We start from the raw sequence: 27,654 nt of genomic DNA, 5'->3' as shown, positions 1-27,654 counted from the left end.
TAACGTATATAGGTCGTGTAAAATGCAGTTTTCAAATACCCAGTGACAGAATTTATAGCATGTTTACTGAGTGAGTGATAACTGTTTCTTACAGTCAATCATTTAGAAATTAAAGACTTGTTAACGGATTTTATACGCGATTTATTCATTATGTCATTTTCCCGACATATCGAAAACTTTACAGCGAGCGTGGTCACGGGGAGATGGAGAGTCAATCATTATTTTTTTCTTTTCTAAATGATCTTGAAGGCAATATAACAACATAATAAGCTAAATTAGTTTTCAATATATCGTCGAATAAGTCATGAAGAAGCGGTAATCAGACACCCAGTGACAGAATTAAAATTACATGTCTACTGCGTTACTAACTACTGTCTCGTCCACACAAAATATTTATACATAGAAAACTTTTATGAGACACAATACATAAATAAATAAATAAATATTTCAGGACAATTTTACACACTTTTTTTGCACACACGGTACGATCTGATCCCATACTAAGCTTTCGCTTGTGTTATGGAAACCAGATGGCTGATAAACATACATATATAATTTTAAATAAATACTTATATAGATAATTAACACCCAGACACAGAGCAAACATCTATGTTCATCACACAATTAATATTTGCCCCGGGTGGGAATCGAACCCACGACCTCTGGCTTTGAAGGCAGATCATATATTAACAATGTAATCAGATAAACACATAAATTTGCATTATATCACATACTTGAACCAGCTTTCCGTCCGCGGATTTACCCGCGTATAGGAAATTACCCTAGGAATAAAAATAATTTATCGCGTTAAAAAAGGTAGCCTAAGCTACTCTTTAGCCACATTTATAAATAACATAATATACACAATACTGATGACTGAAGCATAAAATATCCACGAAGCGACAGTAATAACATACCCAGTGACAGAATATAAAACATGTCCACTGAGTGAGTCACTACTTTCTCTCCCAGACAATATTCTTACATTAAAGACGAATAAAACGCATGAAGCAACAAAAATAAAAACAAATTCATAATAATCTATACTAATATTAAAAAGCTGAAGAGTTTGTTTATTTGAACGCGCTAATCTTAGGAACTTCTGGTCCGATTTGCAAAATTCTTTCGGTGTTAGATAGCCCATTTATCGAGGAAGGCTGTAATAATATAGTAATGATATAAATCATCACGTTAAGACCAACAAGAGCGGAGCAATGCAGGTGAAACCGCGTAGCACAGCTAGTTCATAATAATGTTATCTGATATGCTTCTGGAGAAATGATCAATAAGTGATAGTAATAACATACCCAGTGACAGAATACAAAACATGTCAACTGAGTGAGTTACTACCGCCACTTAATGATACAAACGATGAAATAAACGTAAATGATATTAATATAACAAGTTAAGTATATACAGTTATATTGGTAAATGTGAAATTTTCAACTTGCAAGAGATTCTTATATTTCTTGAAAAATATGTCATAGAGAAAAAGTTATCATACCTGCAATTATGAACATTGCTTTATGGCCTCTTCTTACAAAAATTAAATAATAAATAAATTCCAGACGAATTGTTCGCCAAGTGACAGTAATCAAAAACCCAGTGACAGAATATTAAACATGTCTACTGAGTGAGTGACTACTGCTACTCTGCAAATTTTGATAAAAAGTAAATTTATAATAATAAAAAATACACTATTACAAGATTCCTTATAATTAAACACACTCAAGAAAAATATATGGGTTGTTATGTTGGCAGCACAATAGTGTTAAAAAAAACGTTAATAAATAAAAAGCACAGATGAGTCAGCCATAAAAAGCAGTAATCAAATACCCAGTGACAGAATATAAAACATGTCCACCGAATGAGTAATCACTGTCCTTTATAACAAAATTATCAGATGAAGGCTTCAAAGATTGTTAAAATAGTTCCCAGGAGATAACGTCTGACCGTGACAGTAATTAGACACCCAGTGACAGAATATAGCACATGTCAACTGAGTGACTGACTACCCTCAGTTCAAGACATTTTTAACAAGCTCATTAGGTTCACCTGTATATTATTCGTATATTCATATAGGTATTCGTTACCGACTCTTAAATTCGATTTCGACCCACCTTAACCGGAAAGAAGTGTATTTTTTATTGTTTAGTATTTAAAAATTGTCAATATTTTCCTGAATAAAATAATAAATAAATGATTGAATTCAACCTCTCAAGAACTCGCACACACCTCACACTTCTCAAGAATCGGCGACGACACAAAAATATCGTCGTATTAAAGCGTGTTTTTTAGTTATTTTTTGACGTGACATCGTCTTATAATTCGATTGAGCCGGCTGCACGCTCGAAAAAACATGACTCATGCAGCGTTACCTCGCTCTGAGGCGTTCCATGTAAGGCTTGAAGTGCAAGCGAGAGCGCGGAACGAGCGACAAAGAAGCACAATCGGCCTTAAGACGTTGTCACGTTCAATTTCACGTTCTATCGTCAGTAAACCGACTTTACAGACAACCAATTTTTTTATTGCAACTTAGATGCAATAACCAATGAGTGACAGTAATCACACACCCAGTGACAGAATATAAAACATGTCTGCTGAGTGAGTGACCACCACCTCTCAATGATAATATATGTAGATCGCATGAATAAACATATTTCAATTGCATTACACTGAATAAATTGTCTGTAAGTGACAGTAAACAGACACCCAGTGACAGAATATAAAACATGTCTGCTGAGTGAGTGGCTACCGCCTCTTAAAGACACTAATTACACATTTTAATAAGAATTTAAATATTGTAATAAAGTACACATTTTTAGGTAATTATTTGAATAATATCAACAAATGAACCGATGAAATAGTCTAAAAAAGCAGTTTTCAAACACCCAGTGACAGAATGTAGTACATGCCTACTGAGTGTGTGACAACCGTTCATTATAGACTATACTGATTGAACGTAAATAATCAAACCCTTTGGTTTGGATACTGAAATATTCTCTTGTAGAAACTTTCTTGATAATAATAAATGATGAGTAAGTCATAAAAAAGCAGCAATCAAACACCCAGTGACAGAATGTAAAACATGTCTACTGAGCGACTAACTACTATCTCTCAAAGACAGTGCAATTTATTTTGAAATATCGTTCCGGTTTTATATGCCAAAAATCTCATTGCGTGATTACCTACTATCCTCCGAAGATTATAATTACTCCATAATTAAGCAAACACACAGTTTAACTAAAATATTTGTGTTACATGATTTAAAACTGATAAAACAATGCGTCGGATAATTAATAAATTGCACAAAGATGAAATCGTCATTAAGTGACAATAATCAGACACCCAGTGACAGAATATTAAACATGTCAACTGAGTGGCTGACTACTACCTCTCGAAGACAATGTTTAAGAAATGAACTATGCAACAACACAAAATTTAATATTCTATGTTGGACAAAGATGAAATTGTCAAGGAGTGACAATAATCAGACACCCAGTGACAGAATGTTAAACATGTCTAATGAGTGACTGACTACTATCTCTTAAAGACAAGGTATTCTAATAAGATTCCAAGAACACAAAAGAAAAACAATACATTAGACGAAATGGCCATAGAAAAACAGTAATCACATACCCAGTGACAGAATATAATACATGTCCACTGAGTGAGTGACCACTGACTCTCTGAAGCAGTACTTATGAACAAGCAACTGATGAAAAAGTCACTCAGTGGCAGTAATTACACACCCAGTGACAGAATTTGTACATGCCTACTGAGTTAGTAACTACTGCCTCTAAATAACAAGATAACGTGTCTTCTGAGTTAGCTTTATTCCTCACTATAAATCGTCAATGAGTTGGTTATTACAAGAAATTGAGTACACTCAGTGACATATAACTACTGAGTGACTATAAAACTAACTTACCTTAAATAAAACTACACTCACATACACTAACTGTCACACTATTATGATTATTAAACAACTGTAAACATAGAATTGTAGATATCACTTACTAGCTGTGCTCCGCGGTTTTACCCGCATTGCTCCGCTCCTGTTGGTCTTAGCGTGATGATATATAGCCTTCCTCGATAAATAGGCTATCTAACACCGAAATAATTTTTCAAATCGGATTAGTAGTTCCTGAGATTAACGCGTTCAAACAAACAAACAAATTCTACAGCTTGCAAATTAATAATGTTATAAGTATAGATGTTTACCGAATGAATGCGTATTTGATACTGATTGATTTTAATCAAATCATGAGTATTTATACGCGAATAAGCATCATTACCTAATGATAATTGAGGGTATTTGCAAATAATATAATTAAGGGGATTAATCATTAATTTTCTAATGATTTTGTTTACTTAATTGTTTTCTTTGGAAGTTTTTAATTAATTAATGTTTCTCACGGGGATATGTTCAAATTCAAATGCATTTATTTGCCACCAAAAAAAAAAATAGGTAAACATATGTGGGAATGGATTGTTTTCTATGTATGTTTGGGGTGATGCCTGGAACTGATTTTGATTTTTAGGGAAAGTTAATTTTGTGTTTTTCATATAGTGGTTTATAGGCGAAATTGTATGTATGTATGTTTAATACTGGAGTTAATATATTGGTCAGATTGTGAAAATTTTGAAATTACTGTGCTGAAGTCTCCGAAGTCTAACGAGGCTTTCTATGAAAGTGAAGTCCCATGTCCCCTAGTGGGGTAAGGGGCAGATGCATTATACATCTGTTTCAATGATCGACTTTCTTCAGGGACAAATAGGTGATCAGCCTTCTGTGTCCTGCCAGACCGAGACATTTTTTTATTTAGGCTTTCTATTAGTAAAATAAATTTTAAAATCGATTCACTAGTTGCAGATATTTCCACCTACAATAACACAAACTCACAAATTCACTTTAACTCTTTATAATATTATAGATAACAACACAATCGATTGAACAAAAACCTCCTTTCTTACAAGTCGGTTAAAACACCATATGTATTAAATATTAATAGATTTTAACGGATTTTAAACTCGATTTATTAACCCTATTATTATCCCGACGTTTCGCACACTTTGCAGCGAGCATGGTCACCATTAAAATTTTACAACATTTATCAAATAAATAAATATTTCAGGACATATTTCACACACGACACGATCTGATCCCATACTAAGCTCACACTTGTGTTATGGAAACCAGGCTGATAAACATACATACAGTGAAACCTGGTTAAGTGAGACATCAAGGGACCTGCAATGTCGTTTCACTTATAGAGGTATTCCACTTACCCAGTGTCTCAGATATACAGGTATAAATAAATATCTGTCTCATTTACAGAGGGGTGATAACGATTGTAGCTTTCGTTTTGACATTTTTCAAATAAACATCTGTATGATAGTAAAGCGAAACTAAAACTGAAGGTAATTGAAGCTCAAAATTTGTACTTACGTACTTGGAATTACGTGTGGAATTTGTGGGTTGAATAAGAATGAGTAAACAAACAATGTTATCTCAGTTACAGAGGTTTATGCATGTAAAATTTACTTGCTGTCTCAGTTATAGAGGTAACTATGATGATAAATCGAAAGAACAAATCCCAGATATAGAGGTTTAGCTCGTCCCACTAACAGAGGTAATTCAGTGCTAAAGTGTTGGGACCTCAGCATGAGTTCCAGTTATGGAGGTTTCTCACTTATCCAGGTCCCACTTAACCAAGTTTCACTGTATATATATATATAATTTTAAACAAATACGAACGTCTTGAATATTCTGCAAATTGAATAAAATACCTCAACACAATATGTATTTTTAACACAATAATTATGTAATAATATTAATTTTATATTTATAAAATTTGTAGCAATTAAACAAACCGCATACTGATAATTTGTGGTTACAATTTTGATTGATTTTTTTGATAAAATTCAAATGAAGATAATGTTTTGTGGTGTTTTTCTATACTAATATTATAAAGAGGAAAGTTTTGTAATTATGTATGTATGTATGGTTTTCACACGCATAAACTACTGGACCGATTTTGATGAAATTTGGCACAGACAATCTTTAGACCCTGAGAAAGAACATAGGCTACCTTTTATTGCGAAATATGTACCACGGGCGAAGCCGGGGCGGACCGCTAGTATTAAATGAATAGAGTTAAAGTAAATAACGAATTGAATAAGTCCCACATCATTTTTTTTACCATTTGTGAGATATGAAGCAGTTTACTTCTTAGGACTTACTACATAAGCTAGAAGTAAGCTATAAGCTAGCTCTTAGAAGTCACATTATTACATACGAGCTCTCCGCCCGCGATTTCTCCCGCGTTTTCAAAGAAAAACCCGCATAGTTTCCGTTCCCGTGGGATATCCGGGATAAAACCTATCCTATGTGTTAATCCAAGTTAGTCTATATGTATGCTTAATTACATTGCAATCGGTTCAGTAATATTTGCATGAAAGAGAAAGACAAACATACATACACATAGTATGTATATCCTCACAAACTTTCGCATTTATAATATTAGTAGGACATTGCCTTTTGCCTTTGCTCCGGGGCCAACCCTGGATAAAATAACTATTAAGCCAATATTACTTCGTAAAGATGTAGCCATATACAATAGCCAAACATTTTATTTAAATCGGTCGAGTAGTTTTTGAATATAATCTCAATAAACAAAGAATACCTATTAAGTATTCATAAAATTATTGTAAACTAGCTTCCGCCCGCGACTCCGTCCGCGCGGAAAATTTAAGATTAATTTTTTTTCTACGAATCTTTTCAGGATAAAAAGTATCCCATTTTATGCCCAGGATAATAAGGTATAATTGTACCAAGTTTCATCGAAATCGAACCGTTAGTTTTTACGTGATGTCTGAACATACAGACAGACAGACAAAAAAATTTTTTATCACATATTTAGGTTTGGTGTCGATCCAGTAACGCCCCCTATTATTTATTTTTTCAATATTTTCAATGTTCAGAATTGACCCTTCTACAGATCTATTATATGTATAGATGATGAGTAAAAACATAAGTACAACATAATACATATTAATGCACTCGAAAAACATAACATTTTCTAACACAGTTGGTAAAAATATTTTTGAGCTTTTGATATTTTGCGAAAAATAATGATAACAATTTGCTTAATGGTTAATTAGTATTTTTGTAACAAAATACGTTATTTTTTTAAATAATAAATTAGTGTTAATCCCTAATTAGGTCGACACTTGTTTAGAAAAATAAAAAAAATAAACAGAATTGTTAAGAAAGACAGAAAAAATTAAATACTTTGTTTTGAGGAATGTTTGTTCAAAAATAATAAAATATCGTTTTTTGCTTGTTTAGGACGTTAAAATAATAGTTCTTTTTTATAAAAGGCATTTGTGTGTACTTGCTGTTCAACAGTTTTAGAGGATACCAAAAAAATAATGTTATTGTTTATTATAAATACCATCTATTTGCCTGTAAAAGTCTATCATAATCGGTTCAGTCTTATTAAAAACTAGCTAGAAGAGGAAGCAAAACTGTAATAATCATATTTTTTATGTAATTTATATTATAAATTTAACTTAATTAAAACAGAAAGAAACAAAATTATTGAGATCTTTTTTTAAGTCGGTTAAAAATATATACTAACTGTAATAATGTAGCTTACCACATTAGCAAAACCGCACCAAAATTAGTTTAATAATTTAACTAATTAAAAAATAAATTAACATACATACCAAGAATTTGAGAATATAACACAACTACCTAACTTAAGTAAAATTAAACTTATAATATAAATCTCGATGAATCAAAACATTGATTTTGCGAACACAGCAATTTCTCTTCCTAACAATACTATAAATAATATTTTATATATATTTCTGTTTGTCTGTTCATCATTTTTTTTATTGAGGTCAGTTTTATAATAATGAGTGTCACATATGTATGAATTTTTGTTATTTTTTTTTTAAGTAGAAACGGCGGAACGGAATTTCATGAAATTTGGTGCTGAGATAGATTTTAATTAGAATTAACGTAGGGTTTTTATTTTTACATGATAATAAATAGAGCTAGATTAGGGAATTAATGTAGCCTATATGTTCTTCCAGAATCTATCTACATGCTGAGTTTTATTCAAAACGGTTCAGTAGTTTAATAATAATTCTTGCAAATAATTTGAATTTGAATCATGGGCGTAGCTAGCCATGGGCACAGGGTGGGGCAAAAAAAAAAACCGGCCAAGTGCGAGTCGGAGTCGCGCACTGAGGGCTCCGAACAAACCTACTTTTTATTATGTTGTAACTGTAAAATGTATGTTTTAGCAATTTTTCCTTTATCTGTGCTATAAGACATTGCTTTTAACCAAATTTCAAGACTGTGTTCACGATGTAGGTTTTGATTCCCTTGCGAATGTCGAAATTTGCGATAATTTGCAGCATAAAACGGCTGTATCTTTTGATTTTCATTTTTTCACAGCTATAAGAGACCGTAGACTTGAGTATTCGATATAAATTTCAGCTTGATACCTCCCACGCGTTCCTGAGGAAAAGGGTGTTGACAGACAAAAATACCTTTTTTTCAAGAACGCATGGCGGTATCAAGCTGAAATAATAATGAATAAATCAACACAAAAGATACAGTCGTTTATGTTGCAAATTTCATCCCTAATCTATACATATAATAAATCTGTAGAAGGGTCAATTAATTTTAATTTAATTTTTATTTAATTAAAAAAATATTCAAAAAATAAATAGCAGGGGGCGTTACTGGATCGGTACCAAACCCAAATATGTGATTAAAAAAAATTTGTCCGTCTGTATGTTCAGGCATCACGTGAAAACTAACGGTTCGATTTCGATGAAACTTGGTATAATTATACCTTATTATCCTGGGCATAAAATGGAATACTTTTTATCCTGGAAAAATACGTAGAAAAAAAATCATAACTTTCTTAATTTTTCCGCACGGACGGAGTCGCGGGCGGAAGCTAGTACAATAATATGATTCCTTTTTATCCTAAACATGTCTATGTAAATGGAAAAATAAACCATTTCAAATCTTAGAGCATTAATCTAATTTAATAATGTCTACCATTTTAAACTTAATTGCTCTAAGTTTAAAATGGTAGACATAACACAGTAAATAAAGCAATTAACCTCGCACTTCCGATTCAATTTCATTTTTGTTTTAGGTTAAGGGTCACTTATTGACCATAAAAACACAAAATGCTGATAGATACAGGTGGAGCTTTGCTCGCAATCTTATAGTTTTTGACCGATCTCTCGAAAACTATCCACTTTAGGGCAAAAGTTACACAGACTTTTTTGTAGAAAATAAAATTTCACATCTTTTATATTTTGTTAACTTTTTTGTAAAACTTACTGCTTACGGTTTATGGACTATTTAATGAACCGGTTTATCTTTTTTGGTTAATAACTCGTAAAATATTGGATTAACCAATAAAATGCATGTATGTAGTTTTTAGATAACTTTATTCTCTACAACTTTTGTTTGTTGTACGTTCAATGTACGTAAGAAATGCCGCCGCTCGGTGGGTGACGTGGCAGGCCAGAAGTTTTTTTACGGATGTAATGAAAACGAAGAAGAAATTTCCAATGCAAGTGGATTTTTGATTTTTTTTACTTTGTATAGAAATTTTTTTAATACATTTTTTTAAATATTTTCCTTTCATTTCCTTTTATTTTATTCTTGCATCCGAATATAAAATAACTACTCAATATTATTTAGTTATACGAAATACATATTATATACGAAACATACATACCTTGAAATTTTCTATTTTTCGCTCGGTAATCCAACATTAAACGTTAAATAACTCAAAAAGCATTAGAAAAAAAGTTTCAAATAAAGTAATCCTAAAAAATGGATATATGCATTTCATTGATTAATCCAATATTTAAAGAGTTACTTGCCAAAAACGATTAACCGGCTCATTAAATAGGCCTTAAATCGTAAACGGAAAGTTTTACAAAAAAGTTTACAACGTATGAAAAAAGTAAAATTTTACTATCTTAAAAAAAATTCAAATATTTTTTGCCTTAAAGTAGATAGTTTCCGAGATATCAGCCAAAAACTTTTATTTTAAATTGCGAGCGAAGCTCCACCTGGATCTGTCATCTTTTTGTACTTTTATGGTCAGTAAGTGACCCTTAACCTAAAACAAAAGTGAAATTGGATGGGAAATTTAGTGCGAATTTGGCTAAATGAAAACGGCTTTATTAAATGGGGTAATACTACTACACTACTTTTTCTGTCACCAAAGGTGGTTTAAATCATGCAACATAGAAGCGCAAGTTTTTTGTGTCGACTGACAACTTTCGAGTGAGAATTTTTTAACGGATATTAAGTTCGGTACCTAGATAATTAAGTTTTTTAGATTTGGTTAGGTACCTTCCAGGTCAGAGCCAGGGTGGGGCAAGCGCCCCACCCTGCCCCACCGTGGCTACGCCCATGATTTGAATAGATATAAACTTTCTGTTTTTCTATAATCTTAACATTACTCTTTGTATCAGCTAACAGGGTTTTGTTAAAATCGATTCATCCGTTTAAATCTATACTAATATTATAAAGAGGAAAGGTTTGTATGTATGTATGTATGTATGGTTTTCACGCATAAACTACTGGACCGATTTTGATGAAATTTGGCACAGATAATCTTTAGACCCTGAGAAAGAACATAGGCTACCTTTTATTGCGAAATATGTACCACGGGCGAAGCCGGGGCGGACCGCTAGTATAACTATATCAATAGGTTTGATATTCTTCAGTTACACAAAAAGAACTAAATTGTTTTTAATGAAATTTGACAAACAGGTAGTTCGTAAACATCATTAATACATTTGTTTGTCATGATTTTAACTGAGACAAAGCCAGAGTGAGTACAAACATGTAGTATCTAATGTGTTTGTTTTTCTAATATAATGTAATAGATAATAATCCTGTAATTATTTTGTTAAAAATAGTAAAAAAATATTTATAAATAAGATACTTACCTTAATACAAATAATAACTGGTCTATATTTTAAAATAAACCTTTATTTAGAACTAGGTTTTCGCCCGCGGCTTCGCCCGCGTTGTCAAAGAAAAACCCGCATAGTTCCCGTTCCCGTGGGATTTCCGGGATAAAACCTATCCTATGTGTTAATCCAAGTTACCCTCTATATGTGTGCTAAATTTCATTGTAATCGGTTCAGTAGAATTTGCGTGAAAGGGTAACAAACACACACACACATCCTCACAAACATTCGCATTTATAATATTAGTAGGATTAAAACCAAATTAATTAAAAATCAGCAAAAAAATCCGCGGGCGAAAACTAGTACATCGTATTCAAGGCAATATAAAAATGCTGAGTTAGCTATATTTATAATTATACGACATTTCCGTGTGTATGTATGTCAGGGGCGTGTAAACGATTGTTTTAATTTGACCCAGATTTAATTTGGACCCTATGTCCCATAGTGGGGGGCTTGGGACGAATATAAACGCCCCTTGTCCCACTGTTTTTTTTTGTATATATCTTGTTATATAAACAGAAAAAATCTGGATCGTTTTATTAATTGTTACTAGCTGTGCTCCACGGTTTCACCCGCATTGCTCCGCTCCTATTGGTCTTAGCGTGATGATATACAGTCTAGCCTTCCTTGATAAATGGGCTATCTAACGCCGAAATTATTCAAATCGGACCAGTAGTTCCTGAGATTAGCGCGTTGAAACAAACAAACTCTTGAGCTTTATAATATTAGTACGGATATGGTGTGGTGTAATATGTTGTGCTTTTAATTACTTATTAGTATATTCTTAGTTTTAGTTATAAATTATTATAATATGCATGTTAGTCTGTCAGGTATTTATTCTATGGTTCTGTACAATTTATTGTCTGTTACCTGAAATAAATGTTATAAATATATAAATTTTCATTCAATCGTTCATTCGTTCACTCAGATCGGTTTCAAAGGCTTCGGCCTGTCCCCAAACCAATTATCCGCTTCGGGAAGTTTCTCCTTCAGCGATGGCAAGGAGTACACCATCAACCATGGGTCTGTCATCATAGCGGCTATCACGTCGTGTACGAACACGTCGAATCCGAGCGTTATGCTGGGGGCTGGTGAGTGCTAGAATAATTGTGTAATACTAAATAGTACTTAAACTTAAAGCTAGACTTAAATTTCAATGCTTGGATAAAACTTATTCGTCGAATAATGTATAAAACTACCATTTTAAAAACGTATTCTAATTGCCCGTATTTGACAGTTTACGTGACATTTTAATATTACCGTGTAATACTTTATTGGACGGAAAAGTTTTATCCAAGCATTGAAAAATCGGCCCTTAAAATAATTAATTACTTTACCAAATATTGTTTTATGTGGTCATACTTGAATTTATCCCCTTGACCACCGAGCGGCCCGATCGGGCCACGACACAATAGATTTTCTATTGTGTCTGTGATTCCGGGGGATTAAAATTAAACTATCGTTGCATGCTTTGAGTAGTAGAGTAGTAGGTACCTAAACTCATAATCTTCACTCAAATTTAAATGAACATAGACCACGTTTTTAATAACATTTCCAAAACCTTACATTTTGATTAAAGTTGGTGAGATACTTGTACATATACAGTTAAAACTGAAGCAATAAGTTTTGTTTTTGAAGTAAAACTTCTTTAGGCGCGACTAGGGAGTAACTCAGATTTTTTTTCTGACGGAAGTAACGCTGTGTAGTTTCCGCCATTTAAAAATAATAATTCTGATTGGTTGTAAGTATATGTCATATACTACACGCTTCTTGACTTATACGCCAGCTAGTGGCAAATATCATAATCAATTAGGATTATTTATTTTCAAATTTTCAAACGGATCAATTGTGAATAGCAAAGTGAATGAAAAATTCAACAGTTTTAAAAACATTATTTTAAATTGCAAATTTTTTTGAAAATCTCTAAATATACTTGTTTATTTATTACTTTTAAAATAAGTAAATTAAAAATAAATTTTCTGACAATTGCGACATTTTATAATATTCAATAACAAGGTTATATTGACATGTGCGTTTTACTTCAATCGCGCGTAAAGGTTACACGCACACACTTTTTTTTTTGCTTGGAGCTGGTGATATACCGAAACTCAAAATAATACTGCAAAAATCCTAACGCAACGATTAAACAGATTTAAAGCGAATTTTAAATCCGTTAAACCTTTTCAATGTCTATATAGCATTCTTTTATTCACAAATTTCAAGTACATGTACTCTAATAACATTTCTTTCTTAGGTCTCCTAGCAAAGAAGGCAGTGGAGAATGGCCTTAGTGTGCTACCTTATATCAAGACATCTCTATCGCCTGGTTCTGGAGTGGTGACCTATTATTTGAGGGTAGGTAGAAAAAATATATTTAAAAATGTATTTAAGTTGTGTAAAGTATTTGATTTGAGTAAAGAAAACACTGGAATGTACGTTTTCATTCTGTTTGGAAATGCCAAAGCTGAACACATTAGTAGATAAATTTATTACATGTTTATATTAGAACTAGCTTCCGCCCGCGGCTTCGCCCGCGTGGTGTTTTTTTGCAATAAAAGGTAGCCTATGTTCTTTCTCAGGGTCTTAAGATTGTGCTAAAATGCATCAAAATCGGTTGAGAGGTTTAAGCGGGAAAGCGTAACAGACAGACAGAGTTACTTTCGCATTTATAATATAGGATTACTTTTTGAGGAAATGTGCAAATTTTAATTTTAAATCGTTAATTACTTATTGTTCATAATTTCTGTGAAACGCAGTGACAAACATACAAAAAAGTGTGTGCGTGTAACCTTTACGCGCGATTGAAGTAAAACGCACATGTCAATATAACCTTGTTATTGAATATTATAAAATGTCGCAATTGTCAGAAAATTTATTTTTAATTTACTTATTTTAAAAGTAATAAATAAGATTAAGTAATATATTTAGAGATTTTCAAAAAATTTTGCAATTTAAAATAATGTTTTTAAAACTGTTGAATTTTTCATTCACAATTGATCCGTTTGAAAATTTGAAAATAAATAATCCTAATTGATTATGATATTTGCCACTAGCTGGCGTATAAGTCAAGAAGCGTGTAGTATATGACATATACTTACAACCAATCAGAATTATTATTTTTAAATGGCGGAAACTACACAGACGCGTAAGCGTTACTTCCGTCACAAAAAACAACATCTGAGTTACTCCCTAGTCGCGCCTAAAAAAGTTTTACTTCAATATTTACAGGAATCCGGAGTTATTCCATACTTGGAGAAACTCGGTTTCAACGTCGTCGGCTACGGATGTATGACATGTATTGGTAACTCTGGTCCGATTGACGATAATATCGCTAATACTATTGAAAAGGTAAGGATTTTAAAATTTAATTTATTTATTTTATGTAAAATTATCTTTTTTCTGTTTATTGGGACTTAGGAGAAATAATAAAAACAGCTTGAATTAAAAAATTTATTGTGTCAATTTAAAAATATTTTGCTAACAAAAAAGCACTATGTGAAACATCATTGTTTTTTTATTGAAAACAATTTATTTTTATGATTGTACATTAATTAATGTTATTTAATAAAGATTAACCATTTGTATTGTAATTTACAATTTATTAAATCGTTCACCTAATGGTAAATATAGGAATATCATTGAATTATTCGTTCTTTAATGTTATCTATTTATTTTATTTTATTTTTTACATACATAGATTCCTTACAGCTATTTGTATTACAATATTTATAATTAACTTTAACAAAACAATACGCCAATAAAAAGGAATACCAATAATAAGACAATTAATGTGACAGTAGTTTATTGTTAAATATATATTTATTGTTCATAAATACATTTAATCGTTTCTTTACGACGTTTCCGGTATGACTGACCGGTTGGCTTGGTTGGTAGTGACCCTGCCTTTCAAGCCAGAGGTCGTGGGTTCAATTCCCACCCAGGGCAAATATTAGTGTGATGAACATAGATGTTTGCTCTGTGTCTGGGTATTAATTATTTATATCAGTATTTATTTAAAAATCTATGTTTATCAGCCATCTGGATTCCATAACACAAGCGAAAGCTTAGTATGGGATCAGATTGTGCCGTGTGTGAAAAATTGTCCTGAAATATTTATTTACTAGGTTTCCGCCCGCGGCTTCGCCCGCGCAGTCAAAGAAAAACCTGCATATTTCCCGTTCCCGTGGGATTTCCGGGATTGCGTCATTTTGCCGGGATAAAAAGTAGCCTATGTCCTTTCTCGGGCATCAAAATATCTTCATACCAAATTTCATGCAAATTGGTTCAGTAGTTAAGGCGTGATTGAGTAACAGACAGACAGACAGAGTTACTTTCGCATTTATAATATTAGTATGGATTCAGTATATTTATATTTCAACTAGCGGTCCGCCCCGGCTTCGCCCGTGGTACCTACATGTTTAAACTATCCTATCTCTCAAGTTGGATCGAACTGCACATGGTGTGCGAATTTTATTATAATCGGTTAAGTGGTTTAGGAGTCCATTGAGAACAAACATTGTGACACGAGATTTATATATATTAAGATTTATCCACACCACAGAACGAGCTAGTATGCTGCGGCGTGCTATCCGGCAACCGCAACTTCGAAGGTCGCATTCACCCCAACACTCGCGCCAACTACCTCGCGTCCCCGCTGCTGGTGATCGCGTACGCGCTCGCTTCCACTGTGGATATAGACTTTGTGACCCAGCCGCTTGGTGAGTTCTGATAGCCTGGTAGTTTACAGGGAAATTCGACTTAAAATGGATAAAAGATAGTTCAATTTCCTCGTAATGTATGGTGCCCTGGTACTTTACAGTATGAATCGTAGGGAAATTTGACTTAAAAAAGAAAAAAGATAGTTCCAATCTCCTAATAGTAGGGAAGCCCAGGATGCTAAATGTGGATTTACTCGAGCGTCACGGGAACCTATTAGAATTGGTAGATTAGACCATAGCGAGAAAAAAAGGTCCTATAATGTTTTCACTTTTAGCGGTGGGGAAGGGTTTTTTGATTTTTTTTAATTTAAAAAAAAAAAAAATTGGCTTGGAAATACTCAAGCGCGTTAGATATTGATATTTTGCATGCTCCAGGACGTCACTGAAAAAAAGTATACGTTAATCTGACGATTTAAGTGGCGATTTAATCGCTATGAAGAAAGGGTAAAAAATTAAAGTAATATTATTCGAGCGCGTCAGATTAATATATGGGGGGGTTAATTACAATATAAGAAGTCCCCATTTCGCTAATCTGACGATTCGAGCTCAACCTTAGGGAATTATGGATTATTCAAATTTTCCAGCGGGGCCCCTGAGCGCACCCACCAACCATAACTGCTCATATTGACTAGACTCTAGAGGTACTAATGAATAGCTAAGGTACCGTCCCTTATAGTAATCTGACGCGCTCGAGTAAATCCCAAAATCCCCTCTTTGCCTCCCCTACTATAAAAGTGTATAGTGCCCTGGTACTTTACAGGATAAATCATAGGGAAATTCGACCAAAATTATTTCAACCTGCTCATAGTGTATGGTGCCCTGGTACTTTTGTTAGGTTATAAAGGTGGAAAATTATAAATTTTGGTGCAAAAAAGTTGGTTAAACTCCGCATTTTTTTTGAAGTGAAACTTCTTTATCGGGGTTGGACAAAAATTTAGTGTTACATTTTTGCGTTACGCCGTACGCGTGACATTTTTGCGTTACGCCATGACTATAGTTCCATGGTTACGCCGTACGCGTGACATTTTTGCGTTACGCCATACTCGTGACATTTTTAAGGTCATAAAGAAGTTTCACTTCTTACGTGTGTACTCTAGTACACGCATACATTTTTTATTTTAAAAGATATGAAGAAATTATAACAACCTCGGTGTCCTGGTATTTCTGCAAAGATGATGCGCGATCTAGAATGATAAAAAAAAATTTTTGTTAAAAATTTGATGAACAAGAACTTTTGGTGAGACTATTTAGGATTATTTTTCTATAAATTATCATTTTAACTGACACATAAGTTTACTAGAAATATCAAGATGTTGAAAAAGTTACCCCATTGACTTGTATGAACATTGTACAAAGAAACTTTATTTCTCGCCGATTCTTGGTAGAAATTAATTTCCAAATATGAAGGTAGTTAGTTTCAAAAAATATTATAAAAATAATAAATTGTCAACAGGTAAGCGCCCTGACGGCTCTCCTGTGTTCCTGAGGGACATTTGGCCTACTCGCGCTGAAATTCAAGAGGTCGAAAATAAATACGTCATTCCCGGCATGTTTAAGGAGGTAAGTATTATTTATTAATACTAGCGGTCCGCCCCGGCTTCGCCCGTGGTACATATTTTGCAATAAAAGGTAGTCTATGTTCTTTCTCAGGGTCTAAAGATTGTCTGTGCCAAATTTCATCAAAATCGGTTGAGAGGTTTATGCGTGAAAACCATACATACATAATTACAAACTTTTCCTCTTTATAATATTAGTATAGAAGTATAGATAGATTATTACTACTTCCCACCACTACCAACAACTACTACTTACTACAACTAACTACTTACTTTCAACAGGTATACGCGAAAATAGAGCAAGGCTCTCCATCATGGCAGACCCTGGACGTGCCGAAAGGAAAATTGTACGGATGGGACCCTAATTCCACATACATCAAGAAACCACCATTTTTCGATGGCATGACTAAGGTATAAGAAAATATAATTTTTTCGATTAATATTTTTATTTGTATTTACACTTAAATAGGTAAAGATTTTTTATATTGGATACTTTGTTTTATAAAAAAAAATAATGTTTGTGTTTATCAGTTAAAATGTCGTGGAGTAAATAAATGTATTGAAAAACTTTTCCACAGCTACCCCCAAATTAAAAAGATTAATTTTTCAAGTACCACCCTAATAATAAATTTTTTATACAATAACTCGAAACTGCTAGCTGCTGCAGTAAATTATTGCAATAAAATTTTATTTATTTATTAATTCATTTGGAGAGCACACAGGTACAATTTCAAAAATAATAATACAACATTATCGTAACACATTTGGTTTTTAAATCTAAATTGCACCATCAACGTGTCCCTGTGTGCATAATAAATACATAAAAATAACAAAACAAATAAAAAAATGAGCAACTCCAGCATCCTAACATTTGCTTTTAATTAAATAAACAACTTCTTTAAATTATTCTTAAAACTATTTTGACCAACTATCACATAATGCACACATGCATACACTCATAAATAATGAACGTTTTAGCAACTACCCCCAAAACTATAAATAATATCACAAACTTACCCATAAAAAAATACTTTTTAAATAAAATTTTCAGCATCTACCCGCAAATATGAACACATAAATTGTCTACTCATCAAAAGTTCTCAAAATAAGCATTTTATTCAGATTTTAATACTATAACACCACATAAAACTTCAATATTTAAACATTTTCAGGAATTACCCCCAATCAAAAGTATAGTAGGCGCCAGGTGTCTGCTCTTACTGGGTGATTCTGTAACAACAGACCACATCTCACCCGCCGGCTCTATAGCTAGAAACTCGCCGGCCGCTAGATATTTAGCTAGTAGAGGGTGAGTTATTTATTTATTACATGTTTATACAGGGTGTCCCACTATTAGTATACTAAGCGCGAAGAGACTTGTAGTTTTGCATACACTCATCACGTAAAAAATACTTAAACAACAAAATTACGTCAATTTTTTTTTAATTACTGTCTTATCAAATATGATATTTTTATGCCCAGTTTAACCCCCCGCGAATTCAACTCGTACGGTTCGAGGCGAGGCAACGACGCGGTAATGTCGCGAGGCACGTTCGCGAACATTCGTATCGTGAACAAGATGGCCGCCGCGCCGGGACCGAAAACTGTTCATATACCGAGTGGCGATAGTATGGATATATTTGATGCTGCTGAGAGGTAAGGCTATTGGGGCAAAATTAGGGGCAAATTTGTGTTAGGGGCACTTTGGGGCAAATTTGTGTTTAGGGGCACTTATGGGGCAGATATGGATAAGAAGGCACTTTTGGGGCAAATTTGTGTTTTGTGGGCACGTTGGGGCATAATTATGTTAAGGGGCACTTTGGGGCAAATTTGTGTTTAGGAGCACTATTGGGGCAAATTTTTATTAGGGGCACTTTGGGCAATTTCGTATAACGTGCAATTTTGGTAGCTATTTTGGGTTAGGGGCACTTTGGGGCAATTTTGTGTATAGGCACTTGGGGAAACTGTTAATTTGCACTAATTTATAATTAGCCAAATATGAATATTAAATAAAAAAAATATATTTCGCCGTTGTAATCATATACATATTTAAATAAACATTTTATAAACACCATGATTCCCGCATTATAATAATATTTCCGCTATTAATAATTAAAAATATTCCTTCTAGATACGCGAAAGAAAATGTGCCCCTAATTGCAATAGTGGGCAAAGACTATGGTAGCGGTTCGAGTCGAGACTGGGCAGCGAAGGGTCCATATTTATTGGTAAGTTTCATGTCAGAAATATAGGTTTTTATATTGGTGAGCTTATGTAGGAAATTTGACTGACCTATTGGCTTGGTAGTGGCCCTGCCTTCCAAGCCCAGAGGTCGTGGGTTCGATTCCCACCCGGGGCAAATATTTGTGTGATGAACATAGATGTTTGCTCTGTGTCTGGGTGCTGAATATCTATATAAGTATTTATTTAAAATTATATTTATACAGGGTGTCCCAAAACTCAACGTCAAGCCAAAACAGGGCGATAGGATTGATTGTAACCATCATGAGAAAAATCTGAAAAAAAATCTATTCCATGCAGTTTGAAAAATATGGGCATTTAAGAAAAACCTAAAAATTTGGTCAACCTGTAACTATTTTTCGGTTATTTTGGTTAATTTTTATTATTTTTGTTCATTTAAACTTTGGAACCGTAACCCTAAATAACATTTCTAGAACCACAGTCAAAAATAATGACACAATTGCCCCAAGTTTCCTTGAATTGAAGACTATTTGTTAAACTATGAATTTAAAATTTTCAAAATTTGTCGACTTTGACGGCCCCTCCTTTAAAAAAAATGTACTAGAGTATCTTGGCAAGTGCCATTAAAAGTTGGCGCATTTAATCAGGATTGTAAAAAAGTACAATACTTGTTAGTTTCATACTAAAAAAAATGAATGAAAAAATAAAAACCTCAAGTAACCCGATTTTTGCTAACCCATTTTATTCAGTTAAAATGTTTTTTATTCGCACAAACTCTTGGTAGGTTCTTAGTTTTACGGCAAAATGATAAGAGAGATGGATAGTGGACATGTTTGCCATGAGTGAGCGAGACAGATAGTGACGCCACTTTTACCAAAGTCAACAAAAGTAAGTAAAATTAAAAAAATAATTAAAAATCTTGACCTAGTTTACTTTAGGTTTATTGAAATAAAAGTCAGATAGGGAAATAACATTTTTTATTACAATAAATGTTCAAATTGTTTACCATCAGCCTCAATACACGCCCTACATCTTCTTAAAAAAGATTTACTTATTAGCCGGGCATATCCTCGAGAGTTGGTGTCCTCAGCAGCTTGAGAAATTCGTTCACGCAGCTCGGCTACTCGCTCAATGGGCTTTGAATAAACTTTTTCTTGGAGAACGCCCCAATAAAAAAATCCAGGGGATTTAAATCTGGGGAACGGGCTGGCCACGAGATAGTGCCTGAACGTCCAATCCACCTTCCCGGATATTCCTGGTCAAGGAAATCTCTTACTTGCACTAAACACGATCGGAACGAAACGGCGTCACTATCTGTCTCGCTCACTCATGGCAAACATGTCCACTATCCATCTCTCTCATCATTTTGCCGTAAAACTAAGAACCTACAAAGAGTTTGTGCGAATGAAAAACATTTTAACTAAATAAAATGGGTTAGCAAAAATCGGGTTACTTGAGGTTTTTATTTTTTCATTCATTTTTTTTAGTATGAAACTAACAAGTATTGTACTATTTTACAATCCTGATTAAATGCGCCAACTTTTAATGGCACTTGCCAAGATACTCTAGTACATTTTTTTTAAAGGAGGGGCCGTCAAAGTCGACAAATTTTGAAAATTTTAAATTCATAGTTTAACAAATAGTCTTCAATTCAAGGAAACTTGGGGCAATTGTGTCATTATTTTTGACTGTGGTTCTAGAAATGTTATTTAGGGTTACGGTTCCAAAGTTTAAATGAACAAAAATAATAAAAATTAACCAAAATAACCGAAAAATAGTTACAGGTTGACCAAATTTTTAGGTTTTTCTTAAATGCCCATATTTTTCAAACTGCATGGAATAGATTTTTTTTCAGATTTTTCTCATGATGGTTACAATCAATCCTATCGCCCTGTTTTGGCTTGACGTTGAGTTTTGGGACACCCTGTATATGTATGTTTATCAGCCATCTGGTTTCCATAACACAAGCGAAAGCTTAGTATGGGATCAGATTGTGCCTTGTGTGAAAATTGTCCCAAAATATTAAAAAAAAAAATAATGTTTTATTAAGTTTAAGAAATTCTTTCAAGATATGTGTGAAAAATTTGTTTAGTTCAGTGTTTTATCCAAGAATCTTTCACTTTTTGATGACTTTCTCTTTTCATTCTTAATAATACGGCAATTTATAATTTTAATACAAGTCGGATTTATTAATATTAATTAGTATATCCATACTAATATTATAAATGCGAAAGTAACTCTGTCTGTCTGTCTGTTGCTCAATCATAGGGAATGCAATCCCGATCCCGCGGGATCCCGATCTCGCGAGATCTCGTGTAATTTTTCGGGATCAATCCCGACGCATCATATGACGAGATCCCGTTCGAGATTGACGGGATTGGGTGGCAGTGGTCAGCGACGCAACACACAACCACTCGGGGCGCAAGCGGCTTCTAAAAGTCCTTTTGCACGTATATCTACGTCCACGAGCTTAGACAAATTAGAATCTACCAATTAGAATCTAAAAGAAATGGATTTGTTTGAGTGTGGAGGAACAAGGGGGCGATTTTTGCAGTTTGCATACTGGGTGTAATCGTTAAGTGTGCACAGGCGATTATTCCGTAACTATTATAGATATCAAAAAACTTTAAACTGATATTGAAAGTACTATACCTAATGAGTAAAATGACAATAAGAACTTTTTTAAAGTAAAACGAGAAATATCCAAAAATGTTACATGAAACGCTCCCATACATTTGATTTCCCATACATGTTGTATTCAAAGCAAATGTTCGAAATGGCATCCTCGATATGGAATACCATTGTATTCCACATCGAGCTCTATTTACAGTTTCTGAATGAACTTTCATATTAAATGTATGAAATAGTCATATTTCATACTAAATATATGGGAGCGTTTCAAGTAACATTTTTGGATATTTCTCGTTTTATTAGTAAAAAGTTAATAATGTCATTTTACTCGTTAGGTAAAGGGCTTTCGTTATCAGTTTAAAGTTTTTTGATATCTGCAATAGTTACGGAATAATCGCATGTGCACACTTAACGATTACACCCTGTATAATTGCTTCGCCAGTGGCGAATCGCCACGCTGTTGCCAATCAGCGTTGAGTCGGAGAGGGCATTCTCAGCAGCGGGGTACATTGCAACGGACATTAGATGCCGTTTAGCAGATGAAACTATTAATACCCATTGTTTTTTAAGGAGTCATTTAACATTTTCAAAATCACTCTTTTTCCTAATTCCCTTGAAATAAGCTTATTGTTTTGATTACCTAATTTACCTTCGTTAATTTCCTTACAACCTGATTATTATTTAGTTGGTAAGATTAAAAAATAAAGGTTTTTATTTTCTTTCGAGTAATATGTTATTTGAGTTAACCTTACAAATGACAAACAAGCAGTTATTAGCTTTTTCAGTCATCTGAACTCAACATTTTTTTTAAATTAGACGGGATCCCGAAAATTCCGGGATCCCGCGGGATTGATATTTCTAATCCCGCGGGATCCCGAATTTGCAATCTCGAGTCGGGATTGCATTCCCTACTCAATCACGCCTAAACTACTGAACCAATTTGCATGAAATTTGGTATGGATATATTTTGATACCCGAGAAAGGACATAGGCTACCTTTTATTGCGAAATATGTACCACAGGCGAAGCCGGGGCGGACCTCTAATATTAAATAAATGTATCAGTAACCCACTTATACCTAACCCTTAACATAACAAACTAAGGTGAAAGACGCGGGTTCGAATCCCGCCTTCTATTTAAAAAAAAGTCTCATAAAAAAACTAACCTAGTTTTAAAATTTTCCAATACTTAATACCCTAGCCTTCTTACACAAAAAAAATCTAATTTTTCCCTTCTTTCTATTCCCAGGGCATAAAAGCAGTTATAGCCGAATCTTTCGAGCGAATTCACCGGTCAAACCTAGTCGGTATGGGCGTTATGCCCCTACAGTTTCTGCCCGGGCAAAACGCGGATACCCTGGGACTGACCGGGAAGGAAATGTTCAATATTGAAGTGCCGGAAAACCTGAAAACTCATCAGTTGCTTGATGTTAAGGTAAAAAAAGAAAAAAATGTAATTAGTGTGAGTTGGAGTGAGATTTTATGGAGTGAGTGTGAGTTGGAGTTTTCTGTGGAATGAGTGTATTTTTAAAGTTAGATTTTAATAAGTTGTATAGAAATTAGAATTGTAATTAATATGAGTCAAAGTGAGATTTTTAGAGTGAGTGTGAGTTGGAGTAAATTTTCTGTGGAATGAGTGTGTTTTAGAGTAAGAGTGAGTTTAGTTTGCTGTAAGTTTAATAGTGTGGTTATCATTAATATTTGTGTGATTATTATATTACTAGCTGTGCTGTGCGGTTTCGCCCGCATTGCTCCGCTCTTGTTGGTCTTAGCGTGATGATATATAGCCTAGCCTTCCTCGATAAATGGGCTATCTAACACCGAAGAATTTTTCAAATCGGACCAGTTGTTCCTGAGATTAGCCCGGTCCCAATTAATTCGAATAATCGTACTGTAATTGAAAAACTGCATAAAAATATTTGGTATTTTTTGTTTTATGGCATTCAATTCTCTATATATAAAAAATAATCCCTATTTCCCTTGGTCACGGCATCACGCGTGAACGGGTGGACCGATTTCGATAATTCTCTAATTTAATATAATATTCCTTGAAGTACGAGGATGGTTCTTATGTAGAGAAAACGTAAATACGTGGTACATCCACGGGCGAAGCCGGGGCGGACCGCTAGTGCTTTATAAATATAAATTTATGCCTATTATTTATTTATTATTTTCTCTGCAGGTGGACAACGGAACGTCCTTCCAAGTGAAAGTGCGGTACGATACTGAAGTGGACCTCAGTTACTTCAGACATGGCGGCATTTTGAACAATATGATAAGGAAGATGTTGTAAAACTACCCACATTTTTTGAGAAAAAAAAAATTTTTTTTTTGGTGTATTGGTTTTTTTGTAATTGATTAAACTTCATATTTGTAAAAAAATATTGGTTCATTTATGTAATGGTTTTTATGTATGAATTATTTTTGTATGTGAAAACTAGTATTTTGTATGAATAAAAATGATAAACACCATAGTTTAACTTCATCGGAATTTATACAATACGTAAATATTTAAAGAAACACAATTCAACATGTACAGTTCTAGAACATTTTAAATATATCAACATAATATATAAAAATTATAATCGATTTTGAAATTACGAAAAAAATGGTGTTTCTGTGTCAAATGCAAAATATTCAAAAGTATACGGGAACTATTATAACCTTATTTCTCATAAAGCGCGTCACACACGGTGAAGATACTATGTATAATATTTTATCTTAAGATACTGTTATATTTTATATCACAGTATCTTAACGCATCCGGTATCAGCGTTCGGACCCCTACGGATATTAAGACCCCTGTAGAACCGCCATCCTGTTACAAATGACGCGAAATTTTGTGGATCATTTGTAACAGGATGGCGGTTCTACAGGAGTCTTAGTACGCAATGACAAAAAGAAAAATGATGGTCCGAACGCTGATACCGGATGCGTTAAGATACTGTAATATAAAATATAACAGTATCTTAAGATAAAATATTATAGTATCTTCACCGTGTGTGACGCGCTTAATGGGCTCAATAAAAAAAATACGTTAGTATAAGTGGTACTCAATTTTTTCTTATATTTCTTAACTTAAAAAACGAATTTATAATGATCTAACCAAACACAACTATTAGTACAAATAAATTATTTTATTTATTCAAAACAAAAAAATATATTTAAAGACCCATCCATTTCTAAACCGCTCGTCACGTTGCTTAACTTTAGAAATGTAGTTAAAATTTTAAGGGTATAAAGTTGGGACTATTTTTTCTTTTAATTTAGTTCTGTGCCAATATTAATAATTCAAAAAACTGTTTTAGTGAGATTCACATAAAAAAGACGGGTTGCACTGGGGGAGTGCCGGCAGAAGTGAAAACTTGATTATTAACGTTGAGCATGTTTGATATTTTGGAATGGTATCCGTCTTACGCTTTTTCGATCAGGTCACGTGTCCTGACGCGAGTTTAAGATTTTATACCCATTACAGAAAAAGTGCTCAACGCCGCTAAACAAGTTTTCACTTCAAAAATTTATTACCAAAATTCGTTCATCCAGTCGAAAGTTCTGGATGAACGAATATCTTTTATTAAATACTAATGACATTACCACAAAACAATTTAAAAACAGTCTAACTTTAAACCAGGGATCTGTCACTTGTGAAATACGACAAAACCAGATTAAAGAGAACCCGCGCGAAGTTAAACCCTGTCTAAAGTTTTTTGTGGTAAGCCAGTTTTTAAGATACTTTTTATAAAGTTATATGTATTCCTTGTTATAAAAATATTTTATTGGTAGTGGATATTAGGATAAGTGAAATATATTAGAAATAAAATTATTAATTTGTTATTACGTGTTTTATTTCATCTCTCTCCTTACCTTAAAACCTATCCTTTGCTTTACTTACAAATGAATTGGTTGTTAAAAAGGCTTATAAAAAAAAAATGTTTCGGCAAAACTGCTGAACCAATTTGTAATGAAATGTGCGAGAATGTGTAGCGAGGAATGTTTTTGTAAAAACCATTCATGCTTCATTTAGTTTAAAAGCGTTTAGCGTTTGAAACGATACTATTGGTTATTTACAAACATTCCTCGCTACAAATCCTCGCACATTATTGGTGGAAAAGCACCGGTATACTAGAAAATAATATGAACCTAGCCTAGTTTGATAACACACATTAAAAACATTGGATTATTACTATTCATCTATTTTCACAAATAATAAGAGCTAGCGCGCACGAGCAACTTTGTCTCCGCAACTATTTTGTCTCTCCCATCAATTGTATGGGGAGTTGCGTCGCTACATGCGCGCACTTTCATACTAGCCCATAGGTGGAGAGACAAAATAGTTGCGGAGACAAAGTTGCTCGTGCGCGCTAGCTCTAATAATATTAGAAGCAAGTTGAAGTACTTAGGACTAGTAATCTTACTACATAATCTACTAGCGATCCGCCCCGGCCGCGGCATCGTCCGTGGTACATGTTTACATTTTCTTGCCATAAGAACCATCCTCGTACTTCAAGGAATATTATAAAAAAATAATTAACGACATCGATTCAACCGCGGTTGTCGTCATAGGCGACCAACACATTTTGCGATTCATTTTTATATTATAGATAAATATATAAAAATGAAACCCGAATCGCGTTGTCACGGCATCACGTGTGAACGGCTGAACCGATTTCGATAATTCTTTTTTATTGTATTCCTTGAAGTACGAGGATGGTTCTTATGTTGAGAAAACGTAAATATGTACCACGGGCGAAGCCGGGGCGGACCGCTAGTTGTAGATAAACATGCATAGAAATATAATCTTAGGCGTTCAGCGCCATCTAGTTAAAAATTTCATGTACCTTATACGCATGGTGGACGCACTGATAAATTATGAAAATGCTTTAAATCAGTAAATAGTTATATTACACATAGACCTGTTAATAAATTGAACATGATGAATCTAGATATATATAACAATACATTATTCCAATAACAATAAACAATCTCACATAGTTTATACATAATATATTTTTAATTTTAGTACCTAAGTCCGTTTAGTTGTATTAAAGAGTAAATAAATGAAAGAAACTGACGGGATCGAACACCAACACGACTCAAAAGCGATCACACGCAAGACGACATTAAACTATAGCTACGCTGTTTTAAAACCTATTTAATTTAACTACAAACGGTTGTCGTTGACTGACTTTTCCGGTAGAGTGTGTGGTGGTGGGTTTTCCACTGTTGAAATATCATTTTTAACTAGCTGGGCTGTGAAGTATAAACATAGATAATAAATAGTTTTCATTTCATATATTATCTGTTGTCACTTTGATTCTTTGACACTTGTACGATTGCGCTATTATTCATTGTTCGTTGCTCAATAAAACCGCTCATCATATTTTCTCGGACCTTTTATTTAACAATCACTACGTTGCATGGTGTCAGAAGCGGTTGTAAAGTATGTAATAAGAAAATATATGAGAAAGCTGTGAAATGACGACATCCGACGCAGTGGCTGGAATAAAGCCGCCAG

General features: G+C 33.6%; 1 protein-coding gene across 1 annotated transcript in view; it reads left to right on the top strand.

Moving 5' to 3' along the window:
* The window catches only part of LOC149895604 (cytoplasmic aconitate hydratase-like), a 38,494-nt gene extending 13,596 nt beyond the window's left edge, over window positions 1-24,898 (top strand). The window contains exons 12-22 of the mRNA XM_090118719.1: window positions 11,963-12,125; window positions 13,289-13,389; window positions 14,263-14,382; window positions 15,596-15,752; window positions 17,206-17,312; window positions 17,591-17,719; window positions 18,481-18,617; window positions 18,791-18,964; window positions 19,440-19,536; window positions 23,389-23,574; window positions 24,322-24,898. Coding sequence (XP_089974845.1) covers window positions 11,963-12,125; window positions 13,289-13,389; window positions 14,263-14,382; window positions 15,596-15,752; window positions 17,206-17,312; window positions 17,591-17,719; window positions 18,481-18,617; window positions 18,791-18,964; window positions 19,440-19,536; window positions 23,389-23,574; window positions 24,322-24,432 — 1,482 coding nt within the window. The 3' untranslated portion in view covers window positions 24,433-24,898. The remainder of the gene's footprint in view (window positions 1-11,962; window positions 12,126-13,288; window positions 13,390-14,262; window positions 14,383-15,595; window positions 15,753-17,205; window positions 17,313-17,590; window positions 17,720-18,480; window positions 18,618-18,790; window positions 18,965-19,439; window positions 19,537-23,388; window positions 23,575-24,321) is intronic.
* Window positions 24,899-27,654: the final 2,756 nt, after the last annotated feature.

Source organism: Colias eurytheme, chromosome 31 (assembly GCF_061535395.1).
Source record: "Colias eurytheme isolate Ceu_HAF_F1 chromosome 31, ilColEury1 Martin Lab GWU primary, whole genome shotgun sequence".
Taxonomy (NCBI): domain Eukaryota; kingdom Metazoa; phylum Arthropoda; class Insecta; order Lepidoptera; family Pieridae; genus Colias; species Colias eurytheme.
The sequence above is the reverse complement of the archived record's forward strand: the minus strand, read 5'-3'. Positions and strand labels throughout refer to the sequence as shown.